The sequence below is a fragment of the Pollicipes pollicipes genome, unplaced genomic scaffold (assembly GCF_011947565.3).
Source record: "Pollicipes pollicipes isolate AB1234 unplaced genomic scaffold, Ppol_2.1 Scaffold_7261;HRSCAF=8764_pilon_pilon_pilon, whole genome shotgun sequence".
In the NCBI taxonomy this organism is placed as follows: domain Eukaryota; kingdom Metazoa; phylum Arthropoda; class Thecostraca; order Pollicipedomorpha; family Pollicipedidae; genus Pollicipes; species Pollicipes pollicipes.
In genome coordinates this window covers 9808659-9836271 of record NW_023597054.1, presented here as the reverse complement: position 1 = coordinate 9836271, position 27613 = coordinate 9808659, and the positions used below count along the sequence as shown (strand labels likewise).

Below are 27613 nucleotides of genomic sequence, written 5' to 3'. Positions count from 1 at the left end.
GAGAGAGAGAGAGAGAGAGAGACCCAATCACATCCGCGGCTGTGGCCCCGCCCGGCGGCGGGGGACCAATCGCAGTAGGACACGGCAGGAGATCCCAGCATGACATGGCAGGATGCATGTGTATGCGTTCACAGCACAGCAGCCGTGGCGCGAGGCGACAGTGCACACGGGAGACGGCCAACTACGCCGACCTGCGTGATCGGTCCCACACTTGAGCTACCCTGGGCTGGCGACACCGCCGCTGCCAGCGTGGGCCTGCTCGGGGCCGAGTCCGGACGGAGCCGGCGCCAGTACTCAGGATTCAGAGATCAGGAGCTGTTTTCCCCAGCGTCTCCCAAAACAGCACATGTCTGCAGATCACAGGGCAAACAGACGCGACCACACCACCCGTGCAAGCAAGCGGACAGCGTGGGCGGACGGGCAGCAGCCCGAGGCGCGCGCCTGGCGGATAACACCAGCCGCCTCCGGCTGCACCCCAGCCGTCTCCGGGCGCGCGTCCGCCCTGGTCCCGGTCAAGGGGTCGTGCCGTCCGGCTGGCGGCGCGCCGGCCGGGCGCCACACATCCGCCGGCTGCGGCCGGCCGGCGCCACTCACGCGCTATCTCCATGAACTGGTCGAAGTACAACGTCGGAAAGAAGGGTTCGCGCAGCTCGCGCAGGTACAGCTTCAGCACGCCGGCCACCGAGTTGATGTCGGAGGCGTCCGTCACGTCCGCCAGCGGGTCCTCGCCACGCTCGAAGCTGTCGCGGAAGTTGTTGATCTCCACCTGTGGCGGCGGGGCGAGCGGCGGGTTGTGATGCAACACTGACGGCGCGGGCGGGCTCCGTCGCGCCACCGGCCGGACTGGGAGACTTTGATCGATCGCCGGCAGTGAGCGCCGACAGATCAGGTCGACAGGCGATTGAGCGCCGCGTTGATCGTACGCTGGGTGGATTTGAAAGGTTGCGCGTTTCTGCTCGTAAAACAAAGATATAAGTCGATTCTCAGAGATCATCTGAACTTAATTCACTTCCACATCGATACGTACAGAGATTCAAAGAGTGAAGCTCGATGGCATTCAATGCAGGTTACGAAAGCAGATGTCTTACGTCGGCTTACTTCAATAGGAATTTTCTACAAACGTTTACGAAGAAAGCATTCACGTGCGCGTAGGTCGGGTAGCGCTGACATCGGAGCAAGTCGTGTGAGCTTTACGAAGGAGAGTGGAGAGACGCGCATGTCGTGTCATCAAGTATCTAAGCGCCTTTCGCAATACCAAAGGTGGGAAGCCCGCATCACCTGGGGCAAGTATCTATCCATGGCCTCACTTGTGAGTTCATAATCACAATCACTATCATCACCACCATCATCATGATGATGCTCATGATCACCATCATCATCACCATCATCATCAGTGATATAAAATGGCAGAATGAGTCATCATGCTAGCCCAGCAATTGATACGTGTCCAGCAGGGAGCACGTTGAGAGCACAACGCAGCCGTCAAAACCGGGCGCCTTCAGTACCTCTCCCGGTGATGCTCCGCGAGCCCTGATCTGCGACACGCCCCCTACACCGCTCCACCGAACCAACTAGGTGATGACGCCGCCCACCTGCGAGCCGGACACGCGGAAGATGCCCTGGTGGTGCAGACCGAACAGATTGATGACGCGCACGCTGGAGCGGACAATCAGTGGGATCTCCTGTCCGCTGAGCTCCAGGTACTCCTCGAGGCTGCCGCCGAAGAGGCGCGGCTGGCCGCAGGCCGGCGCGCGGCCGATCCGTTTGCGGCGCGGCTTTTCGCAGATGCTGCGGCTCAGCCGGTTCAGCTGTGTGGTGTGCTCGCCCAGGCCCGAGCGCAGCACCTCGTACTTGGCCTGGAGCCGCGCGATCAGGTTCGACTCGCCCACGTAGTCGGCGAATTTCTGCCGGGGGACGGCAGGTCAGACCGGCCGCTGGCCGAGCGAGCGCATAACACGCGCGGAGACGGACGGGCGGGGAGACGGGCGGGAAGACGGACGAGGAGACGGGCGGGAAGACGGACGAGGAGACGGACGAGGAGACGGACGAGGAGACGGACGAGGAGACGGACGAGGAGACGGACGAGGAGACGGACGGGGAGACGGACAGGGAGACGGACAGGGAGACGCACGGGGAGACGTACTGAGGGATAGACAGAGGAGCGGACAAAGGTGAGACGGACAGGCGGGGAGACGGACGGGGAAACGGACCGGGAAACGGACGGGGAGACGGACGGGGAGGCGGACGGGGAGACGGACGGGGAGACGGACGGGGAGACGGACGGGGAGACGGACAGGGAGACGGACGGGGCGACGTACTGAGGGATGGACAGAGGAGCGGACAAAGGTGCGACGGACGGACAAATATCCCGGGGGACAGAAAGCTGAACTGTAAGAAGGACGGACAGAATGTTGGACGGAAGGCTGGACCGTGGGATAGACGGGAAACGGATGGAAGAACAGACAGAAGAACAGACAGAACAGACGGAAGCACAAACGAAGAACAGGTAGAAGGACGAAAAGAGGACAGAGCGACAGAGAGGCCAGACGTACAGTGGCGTGCAGAGGGACGGAGAGGGCGTACAGAAGGACGGAGACGGCGTATGGAGGGTCGGAGAGAGCGTGCAAGGGACGGAGAGGGCGTGCAGAGGGACGGAGAGGGCGTGCAGGGGGACGGAGAAAGAGACGCAACACACAAGGAAAGCCATTGGGCTCCATCGGTAGCGCCTGAACAGGTTTACGAGTCAGTGAGTCAGTGCGATCTGATCCCGCCCGGCGGGCTCCCGGCGGTTCGGGGGTGACCGGCAGCCAACCGCGGCGTGCCCTTGGCGCCCGGCAGCCGGCGCGGTCCGCTACGTGTCACGACCGAAGACTACCCGATCGGTCCCCGCCGGCGCCAGTCACCGCCGGCCCCTCGCAGCGCTCCGCGTCCGCCGCCGGTGCCGCCGCCGTGACCGAGTCGGACACGGCCAGTCACCGCCGACACTGGGCGCGGACGTGACGTCACGGTGCCGCAGTCACGACTGATCGGCTGATCTGCGACGGCGGTCCGGGCCGAGGGTGCTGGGCCGCCCGCCTGTGTGGCGCCCACGGCGCTCGAGGCAGGACAGAGCGGGGTCGGGCTGCGATGGCATGCGGTTCAATAGAAAGCAGCTCTTTCAAATTGCATATATTACCAGCTGCCTCTGAGTGGGCATTCCTGAAGCAATTATCTTACTACGGGCACAGCTGGCGTATCTGACATCTGACTTAAAAGGGCGCGCCGCTGTGTCTGACTTCGCCGGACCAAACATTCCACGCCGATCTCTAACAAGGCACAACGGACCCACTGAGCCGACAGCCAGCTGGGAGCGCGCCAATTCGTGCCGTTTTTACGGCCAACTACGGCAATGGGCCTAAGCGAGCCATCAATCAATCACCTAACCGACACCGGCCGCATTCGTCCGCCCGTCGCGTGTATGTCTGACCACCACCCGGGGCAAATTTGTCATCCGCGCCCGCCGCAACAGGCCAGCAATTAGCGGACGGTCCGACACCTGGAGCCGTGGCTCTATTACGGCGCCTGGTTGAAGCGATGGCTCGTGCGACCCCGCCGGCGTACGAGCAGCCGGGACGCGGCGTGTTTGGTCGCGTTAGGAATTCACGCTCGTCATGCCACAGGACGTACCCACACAAGAAACTGCAACGCCGCACCAGTGTTTGTTAAGTGTGTAACCGCACGTCGCCATTACACCCCGGCGCGCAGTACCGAGGGGTGGAGCTTCAACGCCCGGGTAGTCTGCAGTGCGCGCTCACATGTGTGTACATGTACAGCTGTCCACTGCATCTCTAGGTGGTACACCTACAATTCAGCGCAACCTCCGAGTATATAGCATCCCTCCGTGAGTACCCCTCCGCGAGTATCCCTCCGCGCGTATCCCTCCGTGAGTACCCCTCGGCGAGTATCCCTCCGCGCGTATCCCTCCGCGAGTATCCCTCCGCGAGTATCCCTCCGCGCGTATCCCTCCGTGAGTACCCCTCGGCGAGTATCCCTCCGCGCGTATCCCTCCGCGAGTATCCCTCCGCGCGTATCCCTCGGTGAGTATCCCTCCGTGAGTATCCCCCCACCACGCGGCTGCCCCATCCCCCGGCCCGACCCCTCCCCGCCCACAGCCCGCAGCAGTCCATCTCGGCCCGCGGCGCGCGTGCTCACGCGTCCGTACCGACATGTAGAACGTCTCCGTCTCCTGGTGGTCGGCGCGCAGCTTGGCCAGCACGGTCTCGGGCGGCCGCGGCGGCCCGGTCGGCCGGAACAGCGCGCGCACGTCCAGCTCGTCGGTGGCCACCATCTCCAGCAGCGAGCGCTCGGCCGTCTCCATGGTCTTCCACACCTCCTCGGTGGAAGTGCGCAGCGAGGTGATGCGCCGGCAGAGCGCGTCGTAGCGCAGCTGAGTCTCCTCTTTGATCTCGGGGTCCACCTCGTACCGGCTCGTCTGCGAGCGGGCGCCGGCCGGGTCAGCTCGAAGGTGGGGCTCGGCCTCACCAGATGGGTCAGTCAGCTGACAGAGCAGGCACGGCGCTGCGTAGGCCACGGTGACGCCGCGACACTCGCTAGGTGATGCGCTAGGCTATTGAGCAAATTACCGATATGTTTATGACAACCCGTTGAGCACTTCCAGAGTGCTTTCCAGCTGGAAAACCAGCAAAACACATAATTCTCGATCGTTTTAATAATCGTACCAAACTCCAGCCCTATCATAAACAAAACTTGGTCGTCTACACATTCTGTCAACTCTCTGCCTGATGCCACTGGTCAGCCTCAATACCAACCAGATCTCCGCGGTGAGGCATGAACTCGAACTTCTTGGGCAGCATGAACGGGTTGTTGTTGGCCTCGATGAACTTCTGCTTGTCGAGCCGCGAGTCGAGGCAGCTGATGGTCTTGTGCAGACCGTCGGCGCCCGCCTTCTGACCGGCCGTCACACACTCCTGCGCGCCGATCGTCATGAGCAGCGCACGTGCCAGCCCCGTGTGGAAGCCCACGTCCATGCAGTCCATGATGTCGGACAGGTCATCGGCGAAGTACCGGTGCACGGCCGCGTTGGCCGCCTCCAGGCTTAGCAGGAAGTCGTTGCGCGCCTGCAGAGCCTTAAGCCGCGTGTCCTGGTACTTGTTGCGCCGCTGTGAAGGACGGGCCGGGCTCGTCAGTGCGGCTGGCAGGCGGAGAGGGCCAGCAATAGTGCAATGGAGCGACGCTAACGACAGCCCGCCGTGGCGGCTCAAGCCGGCCGACAATCGACAGCGGGCCGGCTTGGTCGCCGCAACGGCGCTGGCGGCGGCCACGTGGCCGGCCGATTGAGCCAATACGGGCCGATATCGAGCGGACCGGCGGCGGCGGCGGCGACCCCAGCCCTCCACCGGCCGGCGGGGAAGAGACGGCGGCGGCGGAGGGGGGGGGGGAGGGGCGGCGGCCCCAGCCCTCCACCGGCCGGCGGGGGAGAGACGGCGGCAGCGGTGGCCCCAGCTCATCACTCAGTCACTATCGACGCCCGGCGCAGCTGTCGGCCTTTATCGCGGAGCGGCGAGCGAGCCGTCGACGACGTCGGCCATCAGCCCCCGCGGCGGCGCACCGGGACATCCGGTCGGCCCGCGCCCGTCGCCCGCCGCCCCAGTCGTCGTTACCAGACACATTGGTTCGAACACGTGATGACCGCTCCGGGCCTGCGCGCCAGGAGTATTCAGTCGGCGGCGCGGCTGAGACCGCGCCGCCAGTGCGCTCACCTTGAGGATTTCCTTCTCGACGAGTCGGAACTTGCGCGACTTCTCCAGTTTTTCCTTGGGGATGTTGAGTTCCAGCTTGCCCTTCTGGTTCTCCACGTACTGCAGCTTGTTTTCAGCGTTGCTGAACTGCGTATAGTACATGTTGTACGTCTTGGTGGACACCTGCAACTCGTGCAGCACCTTGAGCAGCTCCTCGTGTGACTCGGCGCAGGTCTGACGACACTGCCGATGGGAGCGACGCGTCACAGCGCACGCGAGCGGCGCGACAGTCACGACAGGCCAGCACGCACCGATCAAACGCCGTCATCACTTGCAGTCGGCCGGCCGGCGCGGGAGGCCACCGGCCGGCCACTCAGCGTGCGAGGTCAACACGCCCGGCGCCGGCACCGGCGCAACGGCCGCAGACCAAAACAAACCGCGCCGACCCGTCGGCACCCACATGACCGCATTAGCACCGCACGGCCGCCGGGCCATCTGTTCTGCTGCCCCCACGAGTCGTTTGCCCGGTCCCACTTGGCATAAACACGCGTCGGTGGTCCCGTTTCCCAAAACAGCCGCCGCCGCGGCCGGCGCGGACAGGTTGGCTCCGGACGGCCGACGCCTGACAACGGACGCACAGCCGCCGCCGGCGCGGGTAGGTTGGCTCCGGACGGCCGACGCCTGACAACGGACGCACAGCCGCCGCCGGCGCGGATAGGTTGGCTCCGGAGGGCCGACGTCTGACAACGGACGCACAGCCAACGCCGGCGCGGATAGGTTGGCTCCGGACGGCCGACGTCTGACAACGGACGCACAGCCTCCGCCGGCGCGCTGCGCAACAGCACATATACACAGCCAGTGTTTATGGCCGGAAGATATAGGGGCGAGACCAGGCCGGCTCGGCGCGGCCATAAACCATAAACGGCGAGCAGAGCTGCCACGTTTCCGGTCCGGGACAGGGAAGAGAGTACAGATGCCGGGACGGCGGATCACCCAGATACTCGATGTAAGGTTCCTTTGATCCGGCTCAAGTTTCCCGGTTGCGGAGATACTGGAAAGGCCTCGTTTCCCTGGAGCAACGGTCACCATAACTAGCGGACTTCAGGCCAAGAATCTGACCCGGGTGCAACACCAAGGCATGGACAGAACCGACATCCAGCGCCGAAACACTCCCCTCTGCCTGCTTCAAGACGGGGACATAAATGTCCGGCGTGACGGCAAGCGATACCTTCATATACGCACCCGCTGCGCTATTTCCGGCGCTCGAGCCGGGTCTACTAGCGCCGCAGCCTTCACGCGGGCGGATTCCTGGTGGGCAATCTGAGCCATCCAGCGAGGCAAGAGGAGACGATGAGAAATACCGATATAGACCTAGGCACGGCCGTATGTGCTCTGGAAATGCATATCGGCTGCCCCAGCTTGGGCTTGATCTCACGACTTCGTAGGTCCGGCCATCCTCATCGCTCGGAATACGCGCACTTCAAGGAACTGTGCGTAACTCGTCGGACGTCCAGGCGCCCCACGCAGCGCCACAGCTCAGTCAAGCCGACAGACTTGTCCGCCGGCCCGCCCGGCCCACCGGTGCTACCCCAGCCAAGGTGGGCGGGGGGAGGGGGTGGGGAGCGCCCAACGCATCCATTCAGCCGGCGGCCATACAGTGCCGCCGCTGTGAGCCGCTGCCAAACTTCCGCCTTCCGGTGCAAACACGGCGCAGGCGCGTCGGAGCCGACACACACACACACACGCACGCACGCACGCACGCACGCACGCACGCACGCACGCACGCACGCACGCACGCACGCACGCACGCACACACACACACACACACACACACAACACGCCCAGCCGTGCGTGAGCGATGGCCGGCGGCGGCGGCGCCCGGGAGGCGTTGAACCCGCGGCGGTCGGCCGAGCGGCGGCGGCGGCGCCAGCGAGAGGGCGCGTGACACGGCAGCGCGCGCCCGGAACCGGGGCCGGCGCGGCGGCACCAGAGTAAACATGGCGCTGCCGGCCGCGGCGAGCAGCTGCAACAGGCGGCCAGCCGGCCGGCCGGTGCTGCCGCCCGGCATGGACAGCCGGTCCCGGCCGGCGGCAGCTGGGGCCCGCGGCACAGGCGCCGCCCGGGTGCCGGGCAGCGCTGCAGCTGCCGCCGGCTGACGTCGGTCCGATCTGCCGCGCAGACAGCGACCCGCAGCCGACAGCCGCGCCTCCGGTTGGAGGTCAGGCGCAAACACTGGCCACGGCCCGGTGCGCCACCTCATCCATTAGCGGCGGCGAGCGCCGCAAGTCGGCAGGACAGCGGCGCCGGCACGCCCGGCGGGTGCAGAGGCCGTACCGGCCAATCCGGCCGTAGCCAGGCCGGCCGCGGCTCCAACGATCCCCGCGGCGGGGCGATGTGTGCCGAACCGATTAGACCGCCCTGTTTGGCCTCGCTGGCCCAGATTTGAGCGGCTGCCGGCGGCAGACCGTAATCCCGGCAGAGGTGACGGTGGACGGCCGTGATCTGGCGCTCAGCCATCTGTCAATCCCACACTCCGGACACACGGCTTTTAAGCGTTTTGTAGCGCCTCTCAAGTCGACCTGAGCAACATCGTTAGGTGGTGCTGGTCACAAACAGGCAGAGGAGGCCATCAGCGGAGCACACGCAGCGGCTCTTCGGCTGAGTACAGCAAACAAAGCAACACGTTGCGGAGTGGAAATGTCAACAAATAGCGCCTGGCTTCATTTCGGCATGGCACTACCAGGAGCGATGCGACCTCTCCCCCGCCCAGTGCCCTCCACAGCCGTCCGGGGCTCCGCCGAGCAAGCACTCCAGCCAAACGTGTGGCAGTGCCGCCTTCCGTGGGAGCGCCGGTTGGCCTGTCCAGCTTGCCGTCGCCGCCGCCGGCGGCGGCGGCGGCGGCGGCGGCGGCGGCGACGAGGCGGCACCTGCTGAGCCGGTCCGGGCCCCGCTGCTGTCGCGACCTTCTGATGGCACAAGGGCGCCGCCGCGCCGCCGGCCATCACGCCACGCCGAGCGCTCGCGCCCAGCGCCGGCTTTGTTGTAGTCGTCCGTCGGTACGCTGGCGGCGTGCGGGCCACCCATCAGCACGAGGGACAGGTCAGACAGGCCAGACCCGGCAGGGGTTAGAGCGCCCGTCCGGCAGCCAGACATCGCGACAGCCGACGGTCGAGACACAAGCCTCCGACGGTCCCGACACGGGATCGCTTGACAATTCCAACACGTCCAACGACGAGATCACACAGCACGTCCAACAAACTCAGCGCCTGCTCTCCCGACGGCGCGGTCACGGGGCCCCGGAGCACGACCACGGTCGGTGAGCTCCACAAGCCGCGCCAGGTCACGGACCGTCGGCCGGGCGACAGCTGGGCCGCCGGGCGGCAGCGATAAGGCACGGAGTCGATGCGCGGGACGATCGGGGCCGAGCGCCAGCGGCTCACCCGTCCACGACCTGAGCAGAGACAAAGGCGTGCGACCATCACCGCATCAGGGGGTGCGCGTCGAGTCGGGTTCCAGTCTCCGCGCCTAGCTCGTCGGCCCGGTCAGCCGCCGCCGTCAGCGAGCGTAATGGCCCTCCGCCGGCGCTGTGTCGGTCCCAGCCTCCGGTCGTCATTTAGCTGTGCGGCGGTACAGGTCGCGGTCCACTCTGGACGCCGGACCGGCGCCGAACAAGGCCGGCCCGGCTCGGGCACCGCCGCCGGACCCGGCCGGCTATCATTAGGCGGACGCGCTGCAGGCGCGAGGAGGCCGACCAGGTGGCCCGCGCGCAACCTCCGATCCAGAGATTAGTCATCACCGCCTCACGTCTCTAATGAATTTCAGACAACAGTGCGGCGGCATCTCGAGTGTATGTTAGGCTGCGCGCAGCCCCGCAGAGCGGCATCTCGGGTCCCGCGCAGCCCCGCAGCGCGGCATCTCGGGTCCCGCGCAGCCCCGCAGAGCGGCATCTTGGGTCCCGCCCCGCCCCGCAGAGCGGCATCTTGGGTCCCGCGCAGCCCAGCAGAGCGGCATTTCGGGTCCCGCGCAGCCCAGCAGAGCGGCGTCGATGAGCCGAGCGGTCCCCACAAAAAACGGGCGGGGAGCCTCGAACTGGTAGCTATTGAGGTCGGTGGCGGCATCGCCGGTCACGACGGCGCAGTGCCGGCCAGCCGACCGCCCGCTCACCGTCCGGCCGCGGGCGCCCGGCACAAAAACCGCCGCTGGAGATCTCGAAACTGCGCACGCCTTTCCGCAGCCAGCCGCACGCCCAGAGATTGGAAATCATCGGAGATGATTGGAAAGCAGGCGGCGTCACGCGGCCAGCGGGAGGTTGGGACGGCCGTCGGGCGGTGACCAGCGGCGGTAAGGCGGCAGCGGTCGTGGGCGGGCCGCCGCACCGCCAGAGCGGCGGCACCTTCAGTTGTGCAGAGTACGGCATCCAGAGCCCGGCCGTCCCGTCCGTGCTGTGATTACCGGTGGTCGGGCGGCGCCCGCTCTCGCGGCGGCCGCCGGCGTGCTCCCGTGGCGGGGAGCGGACGGCCGATGCGTGCCACCAGGGCGCCACTGACTGACGGGCCCTGCACGGACGGCCGATGCGTGCCACCAGGGCGCCACTGACTGACGGGCCCTGCACGGACGGCCGATGCGTGCCACCAGGGCGCCACTGACTGACGGGCCCTACACGGACGGCCGATGCGTGCCACCAGGGCGCCACTGACTGACGGGCCCTACACGGACGGGCGATGCGTGCCACCAAGGCGCCACTGACTGACGGGCTCTACACGGACGGGCGATGCGTGCCACCAAGGCGCCACTGACTGACGGGCCCTACACGAACGGGCGCGAACAAGTGGCGTCGAGCGGACCCGCCTGGCTGGCGAGGCCGGCCGGCGGCACACATAGTGCGGGGTACGTGCACGGACGATTGCCACAGGTGTTGACAGCGGTGCCAGCGCCGCATGGGACGGAGGTGAACGATGGCACCAGCTCCGCCCAATGACGCCGCAACACACCGCAGCGTGACAACCACCGGCCACTTCTGACCTATTGCCAGGGCCGCCAGTGACGTGCTCGCATTATCATGCCGACTGGGACTATAGGCGGCGGCAGTCAGGAAGCGAAACAAAGCCGCCGAGCAACCAGTCATATGTCAACCGGTGGCCATCGGTCACTAAATTACCTGAGAATCAGGCTGATTATAAGCCAGGGGCCGCAAGCATTCAAAACAACGTAATGACTGGAAGAAACTTCATCGGCCCATGCCGCTCCACTTATCATCCCAACTACCCTCGACAATGATACCTCGCCTGACTTTTAACCCGGCCCCGATCGCCTGCGCCAGACGAGGTCGACCGTGCCGCGCCGGCCGAGGTCACAGCCCCCTCCCGTCAGCGACCCCACACAGCCGAGGCACGTGCAGGCCTCGAAATTACATCCGCGTTAGCCGGCCGCTGTTTTATGCCGGGGGCGCGCGGCGAGCGGCCGCCATCACTCACGCCCCGTCGGGTCGCCAGGATATGACTCGTGAATGCAGGCCACACATGTGGCGGCGGCGGGCCGTTGAATGCTGCCCTGTGCCGGCGGCGCCTCTGCAGCGCGTCCAGCTCGGCAGATGGGTCAGCCGCTGGACGTGATCGCTCCGGCCGGCCGAGACCCGCCCGGGAACACCGCCTGCCGGGTCCGCATCTACGAGGACGGTATCAATAAAGTCGGCAGGCTCTCATGCGTCAGAAACCACCCACAATTCCTGGCCTACGCCGTGGCCACCAGCACGCAGTGCTCTATCGCCCTGAGTGCAGCCGTCAGGAGCGCTCAGTCCGCTCCGTCGTACTGAGGTCACCGACCAATGTCCGGCCCCACTCACCCGCTTGTAGATGCGCTGCAGGTCGTCGCTGATGCGGGACAGCTTGTTGGTGATGACGTTGGCGTAGACGTCGCTGAGGACGGCGCGGTCGCGCGACTCCTGGCGCGTCTGGTTCATCAGCAGCTGCCAGCACGAGTAGGAGGAGAACAGGTGCATCTGCTCCCGCCTGCCCGAGAGAAGGGGGAGCGTCAGCCCGGCATCGGTGAGTGCGGCCGCTCAGGCGCCCCAGATGCTCAGCGTCGGGGCGGTGCAGAGTACAGCGCGGCCGGCAGCACCGCCAGCACGTGTGCACGTCCGCTGGGACGACTCGCAAGCTCAGGTGAGCAGCGAGGCTCGGAGCTACCACAGATCAGCTGCAATCGCTTCTCATTTTGAGGGGTAGGCTCACCGGGGTGGCCTCGAAGTAAATGAACGGCGTACAATATCGATGACATAAATGCCCAACACATCGGCGTGCGCCACACTGCCATACATGCATACATACACACATACATATCATATATATTTACATATATACATATATATATATATATATATATATGTTTTATATACAGATAAAGCTCCGCCTCGTCAGCCTGGAACGAGCATGCCTGCTTACATATCCGGCACTTCATACATACATTAACGCTATTCCCCTCCAGCAGCTCGCAGCTTCAGTGCCCCGAAGCTGACTGGCTGACCGGTCGGACGCCGAATGCCAGCTAACCTCCAGCGACCTCTGCCGACTTCGGCGTCTATCTGGCCGGCTATCGGGTACTGCGCCGCTCGCCGTCGTCCGCCGCCTGACCCTGACCCTGACCCTGGGCCTGGGCCCCGCCGCGCCGGCCGCAGCGGGCGCGACCGACCGCTCGCCTGCCACTAGCGCCGCCACCCTGGGGACCGGCACGCGCCAGGCGGGTGGCGGCGGCGGCGGCGGCGGCGAGATGCCCACGTGCGACCACGAATGGTCAGGCCAGGGTTCAAACACGGCACATTCGGGCGACGCGCTGAACCTCCCCCCCCCCCCCCCCCCTCCCCCAAGCCTCCGCTCTGCCGATGAGGCCGGCGAGTGCCGGGGAGCCGCGCGCACGGCTTACTCGGTCTGCAGTGCGGCTCCAGTTCGCATGCGGGGCGTCCGTCACAGCAGAGCACAGCACAGCCGCCGGCCCCGCCGCGGCGTGGCGCTCCCACCCGCCGCCCATTCCGCCGGTTCCAGCGAGCAGGCCCGGGTGGCTAATTGTTCGCGGGACCAGACCGCCAGCTGCCTATCGAGTGTCGCCCGATGTGGTCCGGCGGCTTCTGTTCGGGCGAAGGACGCGCGCGCCGGACACCACGTGCTAATTAACATTCCGGGGAGTTGACTGGGTCGACACCATCTCACGTGGCCTCGGGCGCCGGCATCAGCCGACACAGCCGGTCACTGTCGCGGGGTCGTCTGGTGGGCTCGGCAGCCGGCATCAGCCGACACAGCCGGTCACTGTCGTGGGGTCGTTTGGTGGGCTCAGCAGCCGACATCAGCCGACACAGCCGGTCACTGTCGCGGGGTCGTTTGGTGGGCTCGGCAGCCGCCCAACGGTCTGTCGGGACTGTTCGATGCAGTTACTGAGCAACTGCTTTCAGCTCGTGCGAGGCACGTTTATTTCTGTAGGCTTTGAAGATGATGCATCATGCATCACCGTTTAGGATTATTCTGCGTCAATATAGTAGCGATGTCATATGGATTGGCTTTTCATCGAAAATACACTAGAAAGCGCTCAGCGGCAGAGAAAATCACGCGGCGTTTGAACGTGTTATGGTTTCATATAAGCATCACAAGTCCCACCTAACTGAAGATCACGCCGGAATTACGCGCTTTTTTCTGTGGTCTCCTTGTCCGCCACTTCCCTTTTCTCAAATCGCATCCACAAAGGCGATCAAATTAAGGCGTTACAAGAGCACGTCAAAAACAAACTAAGATAACGTAACGGAAAACTCATATCCTGTCTTCCGCACGACTCACAAGTAGTTGACAGTTGGCCTGACTTAAAACAGAAAGGTGATGATTTAATTACCCTTCGACAGAATAAGTAATTAGCTCAGGACGTAAATAACTGATTAAGTCGATTGGATCACAACCCCGCACGCTGACAGCAACGGCGGAAGACGGAACACGGCAAAACGGTCGACCTTGATGTCAGGAGACGGTTCAAAACAAGCGCCAGGCAGCACGGCCAGGGCAACACCGGCCCGTTCAGTACACCATCGGCGACTGCGCCCAGCGCCGCCCAGCCTGTGCCCGTGCTAGCGCCCTTCACGCCACACACCAGTCTGTTCACGTGGGTACAACAATGACGCCAGGGCCGCCGCTGAGTCACCGGCGCCGATCGCACGGGAGGGGTGACGGGTGGGCGTTATCTCCCCCGCCGCCGCGCACGCATGACGCGCTAAAGGTGAACAGGGGATCCAGTGTACCAAGAGTGGAGCAGCTGGAGGACCGGGCCGTCCCGTGACGGGGGAGCAGCGGTCCGTATCGTCCGCTGCTGACGCTCCTCGGGGTCCTGTACAGACGCTGCTGACGCTCCTCGGGGTCCTGTACAGACGCTGCTGACGCTCCTCGGGGTCCTGTACAGACGCTGCTGACGCTCCTCGGGGTCCTGTACAGACGCTGCTGACGCTCCTCGGGGTCCTGTACAGACGCTGCTGACGCTCCTCGGGGTCCTGTACAGACGCTGCTGACGCTCCTCGGGGTCCTGTACAGACGCTGCTGACGCTCCTCGGGGTCCTGTACAGACGCTGGGCTCGGGCGCTGGCAGCACATCCAAATGACTGGTGTTAGGTGTCAGGGCTGAACCTCCCGGACATCTCCAGGTCGCACCTGACGTACAGTAAGCACCACTGGCGGCTCTCCGGCCAGGCCCGGGTGCTGCTCGGCTGCCAGGCCGGAGCCCACCATTAGAGGTGCCGGCCGTCGCCGGTGCCCTGGAGCGTGGCCGCCGCCGGGGCATCCGAGCGTCGCCGCCACCAGCGATCTCACCGCAGCCAGATAGGCGAGCTTCGCGTTGGGCAAGCGGCGGGGCGTGATGCGCGATAACAGCCGACGGCCGAGAGGGCGGCCACAGACCACCGCCACGCCCTACCGACCGAACAGCGGGCGGAGGGGTGGACTGCCCGACAAGCGCAGAGAGCTCGCTGGCCGGCGCACCACCGACGACAGAGGCCGACCGCGCGCCAGTCCCGCGGCCCCGCGCGAAGCTTCGAGCTCCGTCTGTCTCGCCACGGGCAGAGCCGCGCGACAAGGCGTTCACGCGGAACAGGTCGGCCGGCGGCGCCGCGTGGCGCCCGCCGCTGACACAGGACACAGCCTGTGCCGGCGCCAGCTGACTGACAGGCCCAGCATTCGGCTGCCGGTGCCGGACACGCGCCGCTGCCGCAATGTTGTTCGCGCCGACCTGGCTCGAGGGCGGGGCGGATGGGGCTGGGACGGATCAGTGCGATGGCACGCGCCCCGCCCGCCGCCAGAGCAGTGCACGCAGACGCCATAACGGGCCGGCCCATTGGGTCAGGGGCGCCGGCGGCAGCGGCGGCGCGCGTGAGACCGGTCCGGCGCAAACGCCGGCACCGCGCCGTGACGGGTGACGTGACTGGCGCGCTCTCACGCGCCGCACCCGGGTCGCCGCCTGACGGACGGCGCCGCTCGCTGCTGCCGGCTGGCCGGTCACGCCCGCTTCAGCCGGGCCGCTACGGGCGGCGCCGCACCTGAACCGGCGGCCCGGCCAGGCCCCGCCGCCGCCGGGCCCGTGGGAGCAGCGCCGGCGCCCCAGCGGCCCAGTCTGCGGCACGGCTGGCGGTCCGGCCGTCGAGCAGGCCGCCATCGCCCAGGCGTGCGCGGCACCCATCAGGCTGAGGTGTGTTCGGAGGCTGATGTCGCCACGGCCACGCCCTGTCCAGCGGGGAGCGTGGTCCGCTCGGCACCACGCAAACAGCGCGAAAGTCGGGCTCGGCACCACGTGAAGAGCGCCGCTAATCAGGCCGAGTGGCGCCGGCACCGCCTGACCCAGGCCGATAATAGGCCAACGGGACTGTTCGAGTCACGGCACTGCTGGCGCTCACGTCCAGACCATGGTACAATGTCACCGGCTGATCACCGCACTGCGTCCTGGCGTGCGGCGGGCCGGCGTCAGGCTCGCGCGGCTGTCGGGCGTCGCGAGCGGCGCGCCGGCCGACCGACTTACTTTTGTTTGAGATCCTTGTGGCGCTGGGACAGCGATTTGTTCAGTTTGTCGAGATTCCTGCTGTACTCCATTTCGACCTCCGCTCGACGCCGGAAGTATTCCTGAAACAAACACGGCGGTGGTCAGCAAAAAAAATACACACACCCACACCCGCTGAGCACCACACAATTGCCGGCACTTCGGGCCAAGTCCACAGGTAAGCCGGGACGATGAAGCTGGATTACGCCCGGCCATCCGGGCGCCGGGCGCTGCTGATATTGTGTGAATCAGATCTGATAGGCCGATAACCCGTCCCGCATCGCTATCCACCAGGCAGTAAACAGGGATGGTATCGGACTGAACAGGATGCCCAGCACGGCTAGCGCCGCTGACACACTACCCGAGGCTCGCCAACGGACGCACTGCCTTGTTTAATCACGCACAAAATGCCGCTTTTCTGATATCAGAAAATGTGTCACGCATCGTTGCAGTAAGAACCCACCCACGATAGTTGAAGTAACATCGAATTATCTGTAAAAACAATGCAACAGCCGGTACAAAACGCCGGACGCACGTCCGACACGTGACCCGCTAGCTCCCCAGTTCCGGCGCGCGCTGCAACTTTGACGTATCCCCTCACGTCCAGGTAGCGTTCCCACTACCGAACGCCGTCCGCAAGTTGCAGGCTATGACTTCAGAGGAAAGTGCGTTACAACAGTTTCTCCGGTTTGAAGGACGGCCGATTGGGAATGACGTAGGCACTTGCGATGTCCCAGGTAGCAACTCAGGTAGGTACTCTGCCGATAGGAAGCGCGTCCCTGGCGGCGGTCACTCTGTGCCGCTCCATCCGCCCGGGTATCGCTCGCCGCCCGGTCACGCCGAGACCCACGCGGTTCCACGGCACACGGACGGCCCGCGGACGGCCCCAGCCAGCGTCCGCCGGCCACCGTCCACGCATGAGTAATGGTCCGAGCTGCGACCGGTGGCTCTGGCGGGCTCGTAGGCGTGAGGCCGCATTGCCAGCGGCCCCGCCCCGCGCCCGCGTGGACGGCGCGGCGGCGGCTCTGACGGCTCGTACGCGTGAGCCCGCACTGCCAGCGGCCCCGCCCCGTGCCTGCGTGGACGGCGCGGCGGCGGCACAGCACGGCCTCCTCTGACGCCTGAGCGGCGGCGGAGGGCAAACATGGGCCGGGGAAATCGAGTGGGAGCATGTTCTGCCGCTGCAAAACCGTTACCCTGTGGGTATAACGGATGAGAGCACAACAGCGCACAGCTCTCTTGCTGCCGTTGTCCGTAACCGCCCACTAGTTGTCTTTTCGAGCTAAGACAGGATCACCGCTCGACTGTAAACAACCGTGAGTACTGGTCAGAGCAGATAAAAAGCTCTCCGCAACCGAGCCAGCGCGTAGAACGAGCCCTCACCCGGTCGTAAACGGGTCCGGTGGCGTGGGGTTTCACCGTGCAGCGTCGCCGAGTACGAGGAAACCATTACGAGCCGGTCCAGAGCGGCGGGGCAGCGTTTCCGAGAGGCGTGGGCGTGAGCTGAGCTGAGCTGATTGCGCGGTCTTGCAGTCGTGAGCGTGTCCATGGGAGGCCCGGGTGAACCGATGCGGCTAGACGCCACCTTATCGCCGCGCCTGTCCGGTATCGCCGCTCCGAGCGGCGGCCGATACTCGGCGATGCCGCGCGGCTGATCGGCCCGATCGGTGGGCCACGCTGCCGTCCTGCCGGCCGCCGCCCCGCCCCACTCCGCCAGCTGCCGCCCGGAACGGGCGTGTCGCACGCCAGGCTGCCCGGGCGGTGTTCCTGCCGGCGATTTTTGCACGGCCGCACCGGACCACGATTTCGCAGCGCGCTCGCCGGCAACTCAGCGGCGCTCGCGCAGCGCGTTTCTGTTCCAACCGACGTGCACAGCGGCGCAGCACGCCAACGGAGCACAGCCGCGACAGGCCGAGGCACCCGGAACCAGGAACCCAGCCGGAGACACTAATACAACGTTTCCCCTATACAACTGGCTGCCATCGGATCGCAACAGAATTGGCCGCCATCGGACAGCAACGGAGCTGGCTGCCATCAGACAACAACGGAGCTGGCTGCCATCGGACGGCAACGGAGCTGGCTGCCATAGGACAGCAACAGAGCTGGTTGCCGCAGACACGAAAGGCGCCGCGAACAGCCGTCTGTCAGCGGGCCGCGCCGACGGACGGACGGGCGGGCGGGCGGCGGCAGCGGCGGCAGCGGCGGCGGCGGCGGCGGCGGTGGGGGTGGGCACCCGGTGACCCCGCTGCCCCCCGCCGCGCCGCCTGGCCCGGCCGGCTGATAGCGGCATCACCTTACGAGATGAGCCAACGCAGCGTCCCGCAGTTGTATCGGCCGGCTCAGCGGGATGGCGCAGCGCGGTCTTCGGGGGCCGCCACCTCCGAGCGACCCTGCCGCCAGCGTGTGGAAAGTGCGGCGTCTTTCCCACACTTTCGAGAGGGCGCGGAATCTGCGGCCGACGGGCAGCGCGGTCTGGCCAGTTTCGCGCGGTCAACAGCTGGTCGCGCGCCGGCCTTTCTCCGCGCGCGCAGGTTCACAACAATCGAGCCATCCACGGGTGCCAGACATCTGGACGTGGACGGCAAATGGTCAAACGAGCGCGACGGCGGTTTCGTTGGACAGCCTGGCAGAAAAAGACCGACGATCAATTGTTCTCGCCTTGGGCCGATTGGGCCGGCGCGTGATCCGCGAAGGCGGCGCCGGAGCGAGTCCGACAGACGCCCTTCACAACACGGGAGCTGTTGACAGGACGGCCACGCCCCGCAAGGATACAACTGGTCCGCGATATCATCTGGACGCCGGCCGGCCAACCCGTCCAGAACCCGCCTCGGGAGGACAGGCTGCTGCGGCGAGGCCAAACCGCTGGGTCGCGGTGGGGGGGGGGGGGGGGGGGAGGGGGAGAGGGCGAGACGCCGCCCGACTCGCGGTGCACAACTGCCGCCGCAGCATTGTAAGGCCGTACGTCACATTCCCGGAGTCAGGGCGCTCGCGGGCAGCAGTGCGGCGAACTGAGAGGCCGCAGACGCCGCGCCGCGCCGCGCTCGCCGCAGCGGTCGGCTGGCGGCGCCGCCGCGGCCGGCCGCCGTCCGCTGACGCCGGCCACTATCTATCGGACGCGCTTCCGCCCGGGGCGTGTCGCGCGAATCGCCGGCGCGCGTACAGCGCGGCAAAAGTCGCGCGCCAGGCAACGAGGCGGACCGGCCGGTTCCCGCGGGACGCCAGCCGTCAGTGCCGTCCGGCCCGTGTCGAGCGTCGACGTTTTTGTTGCAGGTCCCACCCGACGCCGGGGACGGACGTCGACCAGACAACAAACCGGCTGCGACGCCAGCCGTCAGTAGCGGGCGCGGTCTCGGGGAGGAGAGGGCCAGGTCCCGGGGAGGAGGGGGCCAGGTCCCGGGGAGGAGCGGGCCAGGTCCCGGGGAGGAGCGGGCCAGGTCCCGAGGCGGAGCGGGCCAGGTCCCGGGGAGGAGCGGGCGAGGTCTCACGGGGGGGGGGCAGGCCAGGTCTTGGGGAGGAGCAAGGCCCGGGTGAGGGGGGGGGGGGGCTGATGACCCGCGCACGTCGTCGACACCGCACCATCAATCCCGCGACCGTGATATCCCCTATCTGCTGTCGTCGCTATCTATAAACACCCCATACTGGACGCCACGGGCGATAGAGGCCGTGCGTGAGGACGACGGCCGTAGGATCGTCCTCAGCACCCCGCTCGTCCGTTGAGAGAGAGGGAGGAGGGGGGGGGGGGGGCACCCAAATAAGATCCGGCTGCGGGTTCCTCTCTCAATCACTCGATAGCACCGACACTCTGGCTCGTGTCGAGTGGCTGTCGGCAGACAGGGTACGCCGCGGCACCGGGCGCCGCCCTCACCTGCAGCTCCGAGACCACGGCCGTCTGCGTGTCCACGCGCGTGTCCAGGCATCGCAGCTGCTCGTTCAGCTGGAGCCTCAGATCTGAAACAGAGAGGCAATGGGCGTCAGTCAGTTGGCCGGCAGCCCCGGGTCAGGTGGGTCAGCGACCCGGCCACGCCTGCAGCTCGCCAGCGAGCGAGCGCGCCTCTGCAGGCCATGTACGGCATCCCGGCCGTCCATCACGCCTGTCGACACGCAGTTCAAGTCCCCCATCCGCCCTGTACTCCATATGCAGCGTACGCCGAGCGGTCCATCCACGATGCCCGTTTGGGCCCCAGGCCGCATTAACTACGCGGCGAATTATCTCCCGTGGCGAGCCTTCCACTTGAAGCGGGCCGGCCAGCGCCCACCCCGCCAGGGAGGGGGCGGGGGGGGGGGGGGGGTCGACGCTGACGGCGGACGACAGCGCAGTCTACACACGGCGGACGGCCTCACTCGGCGTCGGCCAGCCGGCCGGGTGCCGTGACCAGCTGCGCTCCCACGGCTGAGTGCTGTCCGGGCTGGCGGTTTTCTCCGGGCGCGGCGCCGTGCGGTGGGCCCGGCCGGCGCCATGCGGCGGCGGCCGGCGGCGCGCACGTGCACGCGCACGCACGGCCGGCGGCGCCGTGACGGCCGTTGGGCCGCCAACGAGCGCCAGGTGACAACAAACCGATCGTCAGCGTCGGTAATCACCGCAGCCAATGGCAGGGAGACGAGGGCGACGGACGGCGGAAGGCGGAGGGCGGCGGCAGATGGAGGACGACGGACCGGAGCAGCGCTCCCCGGAGCGCACCAACGCAGCTGAACAGTAATGGGGCCAGGCGCCATCGAGAACACGCACACAGATAGGGGGAATGGAATGCAGATTTGGGCGACCTCTGGCGATGGGGGACAGCAGAGATCAAGCTGCTGCAGCGCGACTCGCCAGATCAGGTAATGCCAAGCGGCCCGGCCGCACACGGTCTCATTACAATGCAGCAGGCGGTGAACGGGCTATCTCCCATCTGGGTCAGATGAGATCGGACCACATGCGTCCCTCCCCCCCCCCCCCCTCCCGCGCCGCGCCCGTCCGGCGCCCGAGGCACCGCGGTCCGGCAGGCCCGCTGTCGATGTGCGGCGCACGACTATCCCAGGCTTTCGAGCCGGCGCGGGGGCGGCGAGAGCCCACTCGCGAAATTACAAATGGGCCGCTTCCATCATAATTTGTTGACCCGTGATGACAACATTAAGCGGCGGGGACGTGGCACGATTTTGCTGCCCGGGCCGCCTTTCACGCGTATGGGTACAGCGCCAAATGTCGGCTCCGCCCGCATTTCCAAGCCGTCTCCCTAAAACACCCCCGTCCATGCAGGCGGCCATTTGTCTTGCCAATGAGGGTCGTTCAGCCTGCACGGCCGATAGTTAGGGCTCACGGCGTGACCCCACACATTGCGGCGGGGGCGGCGGCAGGGGGTGCGGGCGTGTCCACACTCCTGATGTCAAGCCCACGGCAGGCCTGCGGGCCGTCCGACGCCCGCGGCGAGCCAGTCCGTCAAGGGGCGCTCCGCACGGCCCACTCGGCGCCGGCCCAACACACGACCTGCGTGATTCGGCGGCGGCCGAATCGTCCGCCATGCCGGCGGCTGGCTGCGGCACAATGCGTGGGCGTCGCCCCAGCTGACGCGGCCCGCCCGTCAGCGTCGCCCCGCGGCAGCGCAGGCGACGCCGGGGGACCCATCGCGCGGCGCAGCGCGGGCGGTGTCAGCCTCAGGGTCGGTGTCGGCCGACCATCTGTCGGCGGAGCGCCGCCGACTCCGTCGTCCGTCGGCACCTAAACAGGGGTGTGTCTGTCGCCGCCCCTTCCCCCCCCCCCCCCCCGCTCCGCTCGACCGCCAATCACTCGACAGCCAGCGACGCTCGTGTCGGATCGCTCGCGGCTGACACCAACCCGCGCCGCCGCCGCCGCTGCCACCGCCTCCCCTACACAACGGCGCCCGTGTCCGGCACGGCGCGGCCCGCAGGGACCCCGCGACGACCGTCAGATGTGTTTGCCGGAGTTTAGACTGGGCCGCGGCAGCCGGCGGCCGTATATCTGGTGTGTTTACGCGCCGGCCTGGACAGCGCGCCGGCCGTGTTCGGCGAGCGGGCGATGCGGAGCTGGCGCCGGCGGCAGTAACCGCCGTCGTAGCGCACCGTGGCGTATCTAACCAGTCGTCCGCCGCTCTCACACACACGACCGGCACAAAAACCTGGCGGCGCGGAGCCGGCTGGGCCGCTGGTCGCTGGCGGCGGGGGCGACGGCGGCGGCGGCGGCGGCGGCAGGCTCCCCCGTGAGTCATTCGGTCGGACGACAAGACCGTCCGCTCCACCGGCCAATCAACGGAGGCCGGGGATGAACGCTCGGCTCAATATGCGATCGCCCGATGCCTGGCGTGACGACATTTGGAGTCCGACGGGCACAGGGGAGGGGATTTGACAGGACAGACGGGGATGCAAGATGGCTGCCGGCTCTGGAGAAGTCGGGCAGCACGTCACTTCCCAACGAACCACAACAAAGCAGCTCGCACCGCAGACTCGAGAGGACGTGAGCCACATAGCCCGCTCGTGGAACGATTTGCGAGCATGTCTGCTGACACGGTCGATGCACGCGCCGCGTCACGACAAAACATCTGTTGCGAAAAGCGGCGGCGGGGCCGCGAGAAAAAGCAGCGCTGCGCGATGACGCATCGAAACGGCACCGGTGCAGCGGCGGCGGCCTGAAGCCCAAGCTGCGGGGAGGCGCCGACAAAACACCGCCCCGGGACACCGGCCAGTGGCCGGGCCCGGGCCCGGACCGGCCCGGAGTGACCGCGGATCGCGCCTGGGAGCCTAGCCGGCAGAACAGCGCAACAAATCCACCAACGCAGCCCAGACCAAAAACGCAGACAGCTACCCGACACATATAAACCTCGTCCAGACCAGTTGCCTTGGCTCCCGAAGAATGTGCGCAGTGTGTGGGGCTGCCGAACGCCCCGCCCGGCTTTGGTACGAGCGAGGGGTCGGTCAGCAGGGGCGGGCGGGCGGGCCGTGTGATTACTGGGCGGACACTCCCAAACGAAACATGGCACCACGGCCGACCATGCAGTCACACAAACAAACCTCTCATCCGATGAGAGCGCCAGACGCCGCCGCGTCACAAAAGGCCTCGCGGACGCCCGATAAAACAATAAACACACGGACATTATTACCCTGCCGGCCGCCAAGGTCACACGCTGCGGGTTCGTCTCCCAGCATCTCCTGACACAAGCTACATCCGCTAACGCTGAGGCGGGGTATAAGTAAAGACCCAATCAGAGCGACTGACACGGGCGCGTCATAAATACAAATGATCTGCGCTCCCATCCGTCACTGCCCCAGCAGCCGCGAGCGAAGCGCCGCACTCGGCGCGTCTGTTCCGCCGCAGGCGCGCCGGTACTGCCGCAGACGTGCCGCCCACGCCACAAGCATGCTACCGCCGCCAGAGACGCGGAAGGAAGGGCCGCCGACACGGTCGCTGGAAAGCGGGGGGCGCCGGCGTGCCTGGGGGTAACCGAGTCATGCGGGGAACGCGGCGAGAACGGGGAGGCCGCGGCTCTCCCGGCGCCGACCGCCGCCAGCCGGCCGCCGATCCGTCACCATCCGGCGCGCGGAGAGCGGCGGAGGTCGGACGGAGGGGAGAGGCTCCTCGTCGGTCATGGGCGCGGCCGGGATCGGCCACTTACCGACCTCACCGGCCGCATCACCCGGCTGAATGACGCCCAATCACGTCAATGGCGCAATTAGGCCCCCGCCGCCGTTACCACGGGCCATCGTGGCGGCTGGCGGGCGAATGTCCAGCATTCTGCACCGGAGCCGTGGCCTTGGGTCGCAGCTTAAAACGCTCGGCACAATAGCTAAATGCAGCAACGCTTGCTGAGAAAGCCGGGCGGGCTATCCATTGTTGTTGCGAGTCGGTGACCCGTGACGATGGGCGGCCAATGTAGCGCCTCGTAAATATAGTGAAGACGGTCTGAAATCTGGCGACAAAGGACGAAAACTACATATTTCAGTGCTCTGAGGTTACTGCGAGGCAGAGATCGGGCCACAAATCAGCACACTTTCTCAAATTCTTCGGGACTTCATCAGCTTGCGCGATGAAATACAGTTTGTGGCTTTGACTAAGCGAAAGCACGAATTGAGCTCATTACTATTTCAGCTTCATCTGCGCTCCCCTAATGAACGAAGTTCACTAGTCTTTCAAACATGAAACGATTATTATCGGGATAATGGGACATCGATTCCGGACTTCTCCGAAGACTTCGTTGCAGTCAGCGGAATCAAACAGAATGAGCATAATGAATGCATAACGTTCAATGGAAACCACGACCTCCGACAAGCCCAGAACAGCTACAGTTTGAGGCCGAATCGCGGATTAAGCACGTTTGAAACCTGCGGCTTGCTTGCGTGGCGCAGCCCTTGAGCTACAGCTGTGGACACAGTCCGGCGGCAGCTCATCGCCGCTCCGTCCGCGTCTTGGCCGGTGCTTTGCGCGCCCCGAGCGGCCAGTGCCCCGCCGGCAGCAGCGAGCGCCCGCCCCGCAGCGCCAGCGACAGGGCCGGCCGACAGCAGGCCGCGGTCCCGCCCGACACCCGACCCGGCGTCGCGAGGTACCGCCGCTGTACTACGGCTGCCGTGGCGGTGGCGGTGGCGACGGCCCGACGTCCCTCGCGGTCGCCACAACTGCCGCGCCGCATTGTTTGTAACGGAGGCGGCTGGAAGGTGCCCATCGCCGTCGGGTGCAGCGGATGAGGGACGACGACTAGTGGCACGCGACGCCGCGGCGTCCACTCGCCGCAGCTGAGCAGACCACTCGCCGCAGCTGAGCAGACCACTCGCTGCAGCTGAGCAGACCACTCGCCACAGCTGAGCAGACCACTCGCCGCAGCTGAACAGACCACTCGCCGCAGCTGAGCAGACCACTCGCCACAGCTGAGCAGACCACTCGCCGCAGCTGAGCAGACCACTCGCCGCAGCTGAGCAGACCACTCGCCACAGCTGAGCAGACCACTCGCCGCAGCTGAGCAGACCACTCGCCCCAGCTGAGCAGACCACTCGCCGCAGCTGAGCAGAACACTCGCCACAGCTGAGCGCTCACCGGATGCAACGATACAAAGCGGCTGGAGAACTGCAACCCCAACGAAAGCTCACGCAGCATGCTGCGCAGTGCGTGTTGTATACAAGGCTTATACTGTGTCTCATGCAGCGCGCATCGTACATGCAAATGTTATGCAGCGCGTGTGCGCGCGCCAGGACGTCGGTACGAAGAGGCTGGAGCCGAGGGCGCCTATGCCACCGGGCCGACAGCGGGAACCGTGCCAGAACGCCATCTTCCCCCCCCCCCCTCGCAGCGCAGCCGGGTTAACGCGGGCACGGCGGCGCCACAGATCTGAGTTCTGAGCCGGCCACAGATCCCATCACCTGGCATACGCGGCCGGAACTCGCTGCGTGAGATACCACGCCTCAGCGAGCGGGGAGGAGGGGCGCTGACGCCCCCAAGTCGGCACAACGCAAATCGGACATCTGTCTTATAGGGCAAACGAGCGGATTGAAACCGCAGCAAATATGACGACCCATGGCCTACGGAAGCTGTCAAGCGTCGGTAGTTGGGACTCAAACCTGGGAACTCCCGAAGTAAGGAAGATCTGACGAAGACTGGTGATCCCAACAAATGACCTCCAGCTCACCGGGGATCACAAACTCGACGCGACCATCCAGCCACGACCTCTCCGTGTGCCGGAAGCGCACGCGGCTCCAGCGTTACACCGCACTCGATCAGCGGGACGTGCCGGGAGCCGTGCACCGCCGGCCGTGCAGCGTGCGCGCGGCGCCCGCGCCGGCAGCGGCGTGCCGGCGCGACGGACAGCGTGCGACCCGGCTGCCGCTGTGTCGCCGCCCGCACGCCGCCGGGGGACTCACTAACGAGCGACCGGCACCCTCGACCACTCTGACGGCGACAAACAGCCGGCATCGATCGGCCGGTCCTCCCGCCGATGGCGTGCCCGGACACAGGCAGCCGGCCGGACGGTGGCACGGAGACGGCGCGGCCCGGCCCCGGCCGCCGCGTCATCCATCAACGCAACCGTCGGCTGCGTCATTAGCGTCGCGTCTACTGAACCGGCACAGTGCTGGGGCCGCGCGCTGTGCTGGACGTAGAGCTGAATCGCGTGCTAGTTGGGATCGACAGGAACATCAAGCGAGGAGAGACTCTTGGACAGGCTGTTCAGGACAAAAGGGTGCCGCAAATAGCGTCCTCCACCAAGGATTGCTTCGGACCCCTGGGGCGGTGCCTTTGCAGCCTTGTACTGCTGCTTGGGCGGCCGCTCAGTCGCCGTCGCGAAAGGGTGAGGTCGGCTCGGTGCGGTAGCGCCCTTCATCAGCGCTGACTTCTGCTCAGTTCATCAGCGCTGACCGGCGGCCTGATGGAAGCCATCGCTCTGGAGCGGAGGTGACCTTTCCCTGCCAGCGCCACAGAGGACAGCGTCCGCCCCAAATCTGAGAGATGAGCTGTGCGGGACCTGGCGGCGCTGCTCGCCTCCCGCTCTGGGTACGGTACATGATTCATCTGCGCCGCGGAATCTCCGGTCTCCTCACCTGGGGCGCCTGAAACTGTCGCTCGAGGATTCATCTGAGGATGAGCAACGACCAATCGGCCCGCACGGCTACCGAGAAATAGTCCCGTCCACGGATAGTACCCGCGCAAACCCAATAGCCACGCCAATCTATCTCATTACCCAATGTTGTATTAATCGTGTCATGACATCGGACGCCAGCTGCCGCTCCGGACCTGCGGTGATGACATCTCACTCCGTGCGACTCACGGCCATGCCGGGCGCCCCAGGAAGCGCCGTTCGTTTAGCGGCATCAGCGGCTGATTGTCTGGCCCGCCTCGGCCGCCGACGCCGACAGTCTGGCGGCGCCAGAGTCCAGCCGCCTGGCTGCCGGCGCCACTGCCTAAAACGCGTGGCAGCGCCGCCGTTGAGCCCCGCCGCGCTCAGGGTCGTAACGCGGGCCAGATGTCGCCGCCGATGACACCGCCGCGGGGAGGCGGCGGCCCCGACGGCGCTCGCGATGGCGAGCCTACGCACCAAGGTCGAAGGAGGCGGCATCGCACGCAACTGCTACTAGGACGAACTCTGCCCAGGGAACCAACAGAACACGCCTGATGGATTGGTTACCAGGGCTTTTGAGGCCGGCGGCTGTCTAAATCCATGACGTCCATCGGATCACATCGTCTTCTCAGTGGGACGTGTGGCATCTTCTGGAGAACGTGGGCCGGCCCTGCTGGGCGCGAGGGTGGTTCACAACCGCACGTACATCCTGCTCCCGTCCCGGACTCCACAGCCGAGCGCTCGGGCGCGTGCCGAGCTAGCCCGGCGGCTAATTATGCCGCCGTGGAGGGTGCCGGCTGAGGCAGCGGGGAAGGGTCGGCGTCGCGGGCCAAAGGCGGCGTCCGGCGCTCGGTACCGGTGCCGGTGCCGGCGAGGGCGGGAGACGAGAGCGGGCCACACCGAGGCGGCACCAGAGGCAGAGGCCACACGCGTCCGTCCGTCCCGCCGGCCGGCCGACCGCCGGCGGGCGGTCCATTGACGCCGACCGGGCAGAGCGCCGCCCTTTGTCCGCCCGCCGCGCGGCCCACCTCGCCAGTTGCGGACAAACAGAGCGGCGGCCGACACGGCGCCGCCCGCTGCGGAGCGATGAACCGCGCGCGCGCGCGCGGGCGGTGCCTCGTGAGAAGCTGCTGCCGCCCCGGCCCGGCTCGCTGTGCACGCACGGCCAGCGCCGTCCGGCCGGCCGGCCCGGAATGTGCCGCCCCGGGCCAGCGGAGATGCGCGCCAGCCCACTCCGTCCCAGCCATCGGCGCGTCGCCGTCACCAAGGACATCACGCCGCGCCGAACGCCGTCGG

At 66.4% G+C, this 27613-nt stretch overlaps 1 protein-coding gene across 1 annotated transcript in view; it reads right to left on the bottom strand.

Moving 5' to 3' along the window:
- Nucleotides 1-594: 594 nt before the first annotated feature.
- The window catches only part of LOC119111880 (rho GTPase-activating protein 4), a gene marked incomplete at its 3' end in the record, with an annotated part of 27351 nt that continues 332 nt past the window's right edge, over nt 595-27613 (bottom strand). Inside the window, 8 exon segments of the mRNA XM_037235736.1 lie at nt 595-766; nt 1593-1904; nt 4202-4471; nt 4809-5159; nt 5760-5981; nt 11581-11746; nt 15771-15871; nt 19654-19736. Of these exon segments, the coding sequence (XP_037091631.1) occupies nt 595-766; nt 1593-1904; nt 4202-4471; nt 4809-5159; nt 5760-5981; nt 11581-11746; nt 15771-15871; nt 19654-19736 (1677 nt within the window).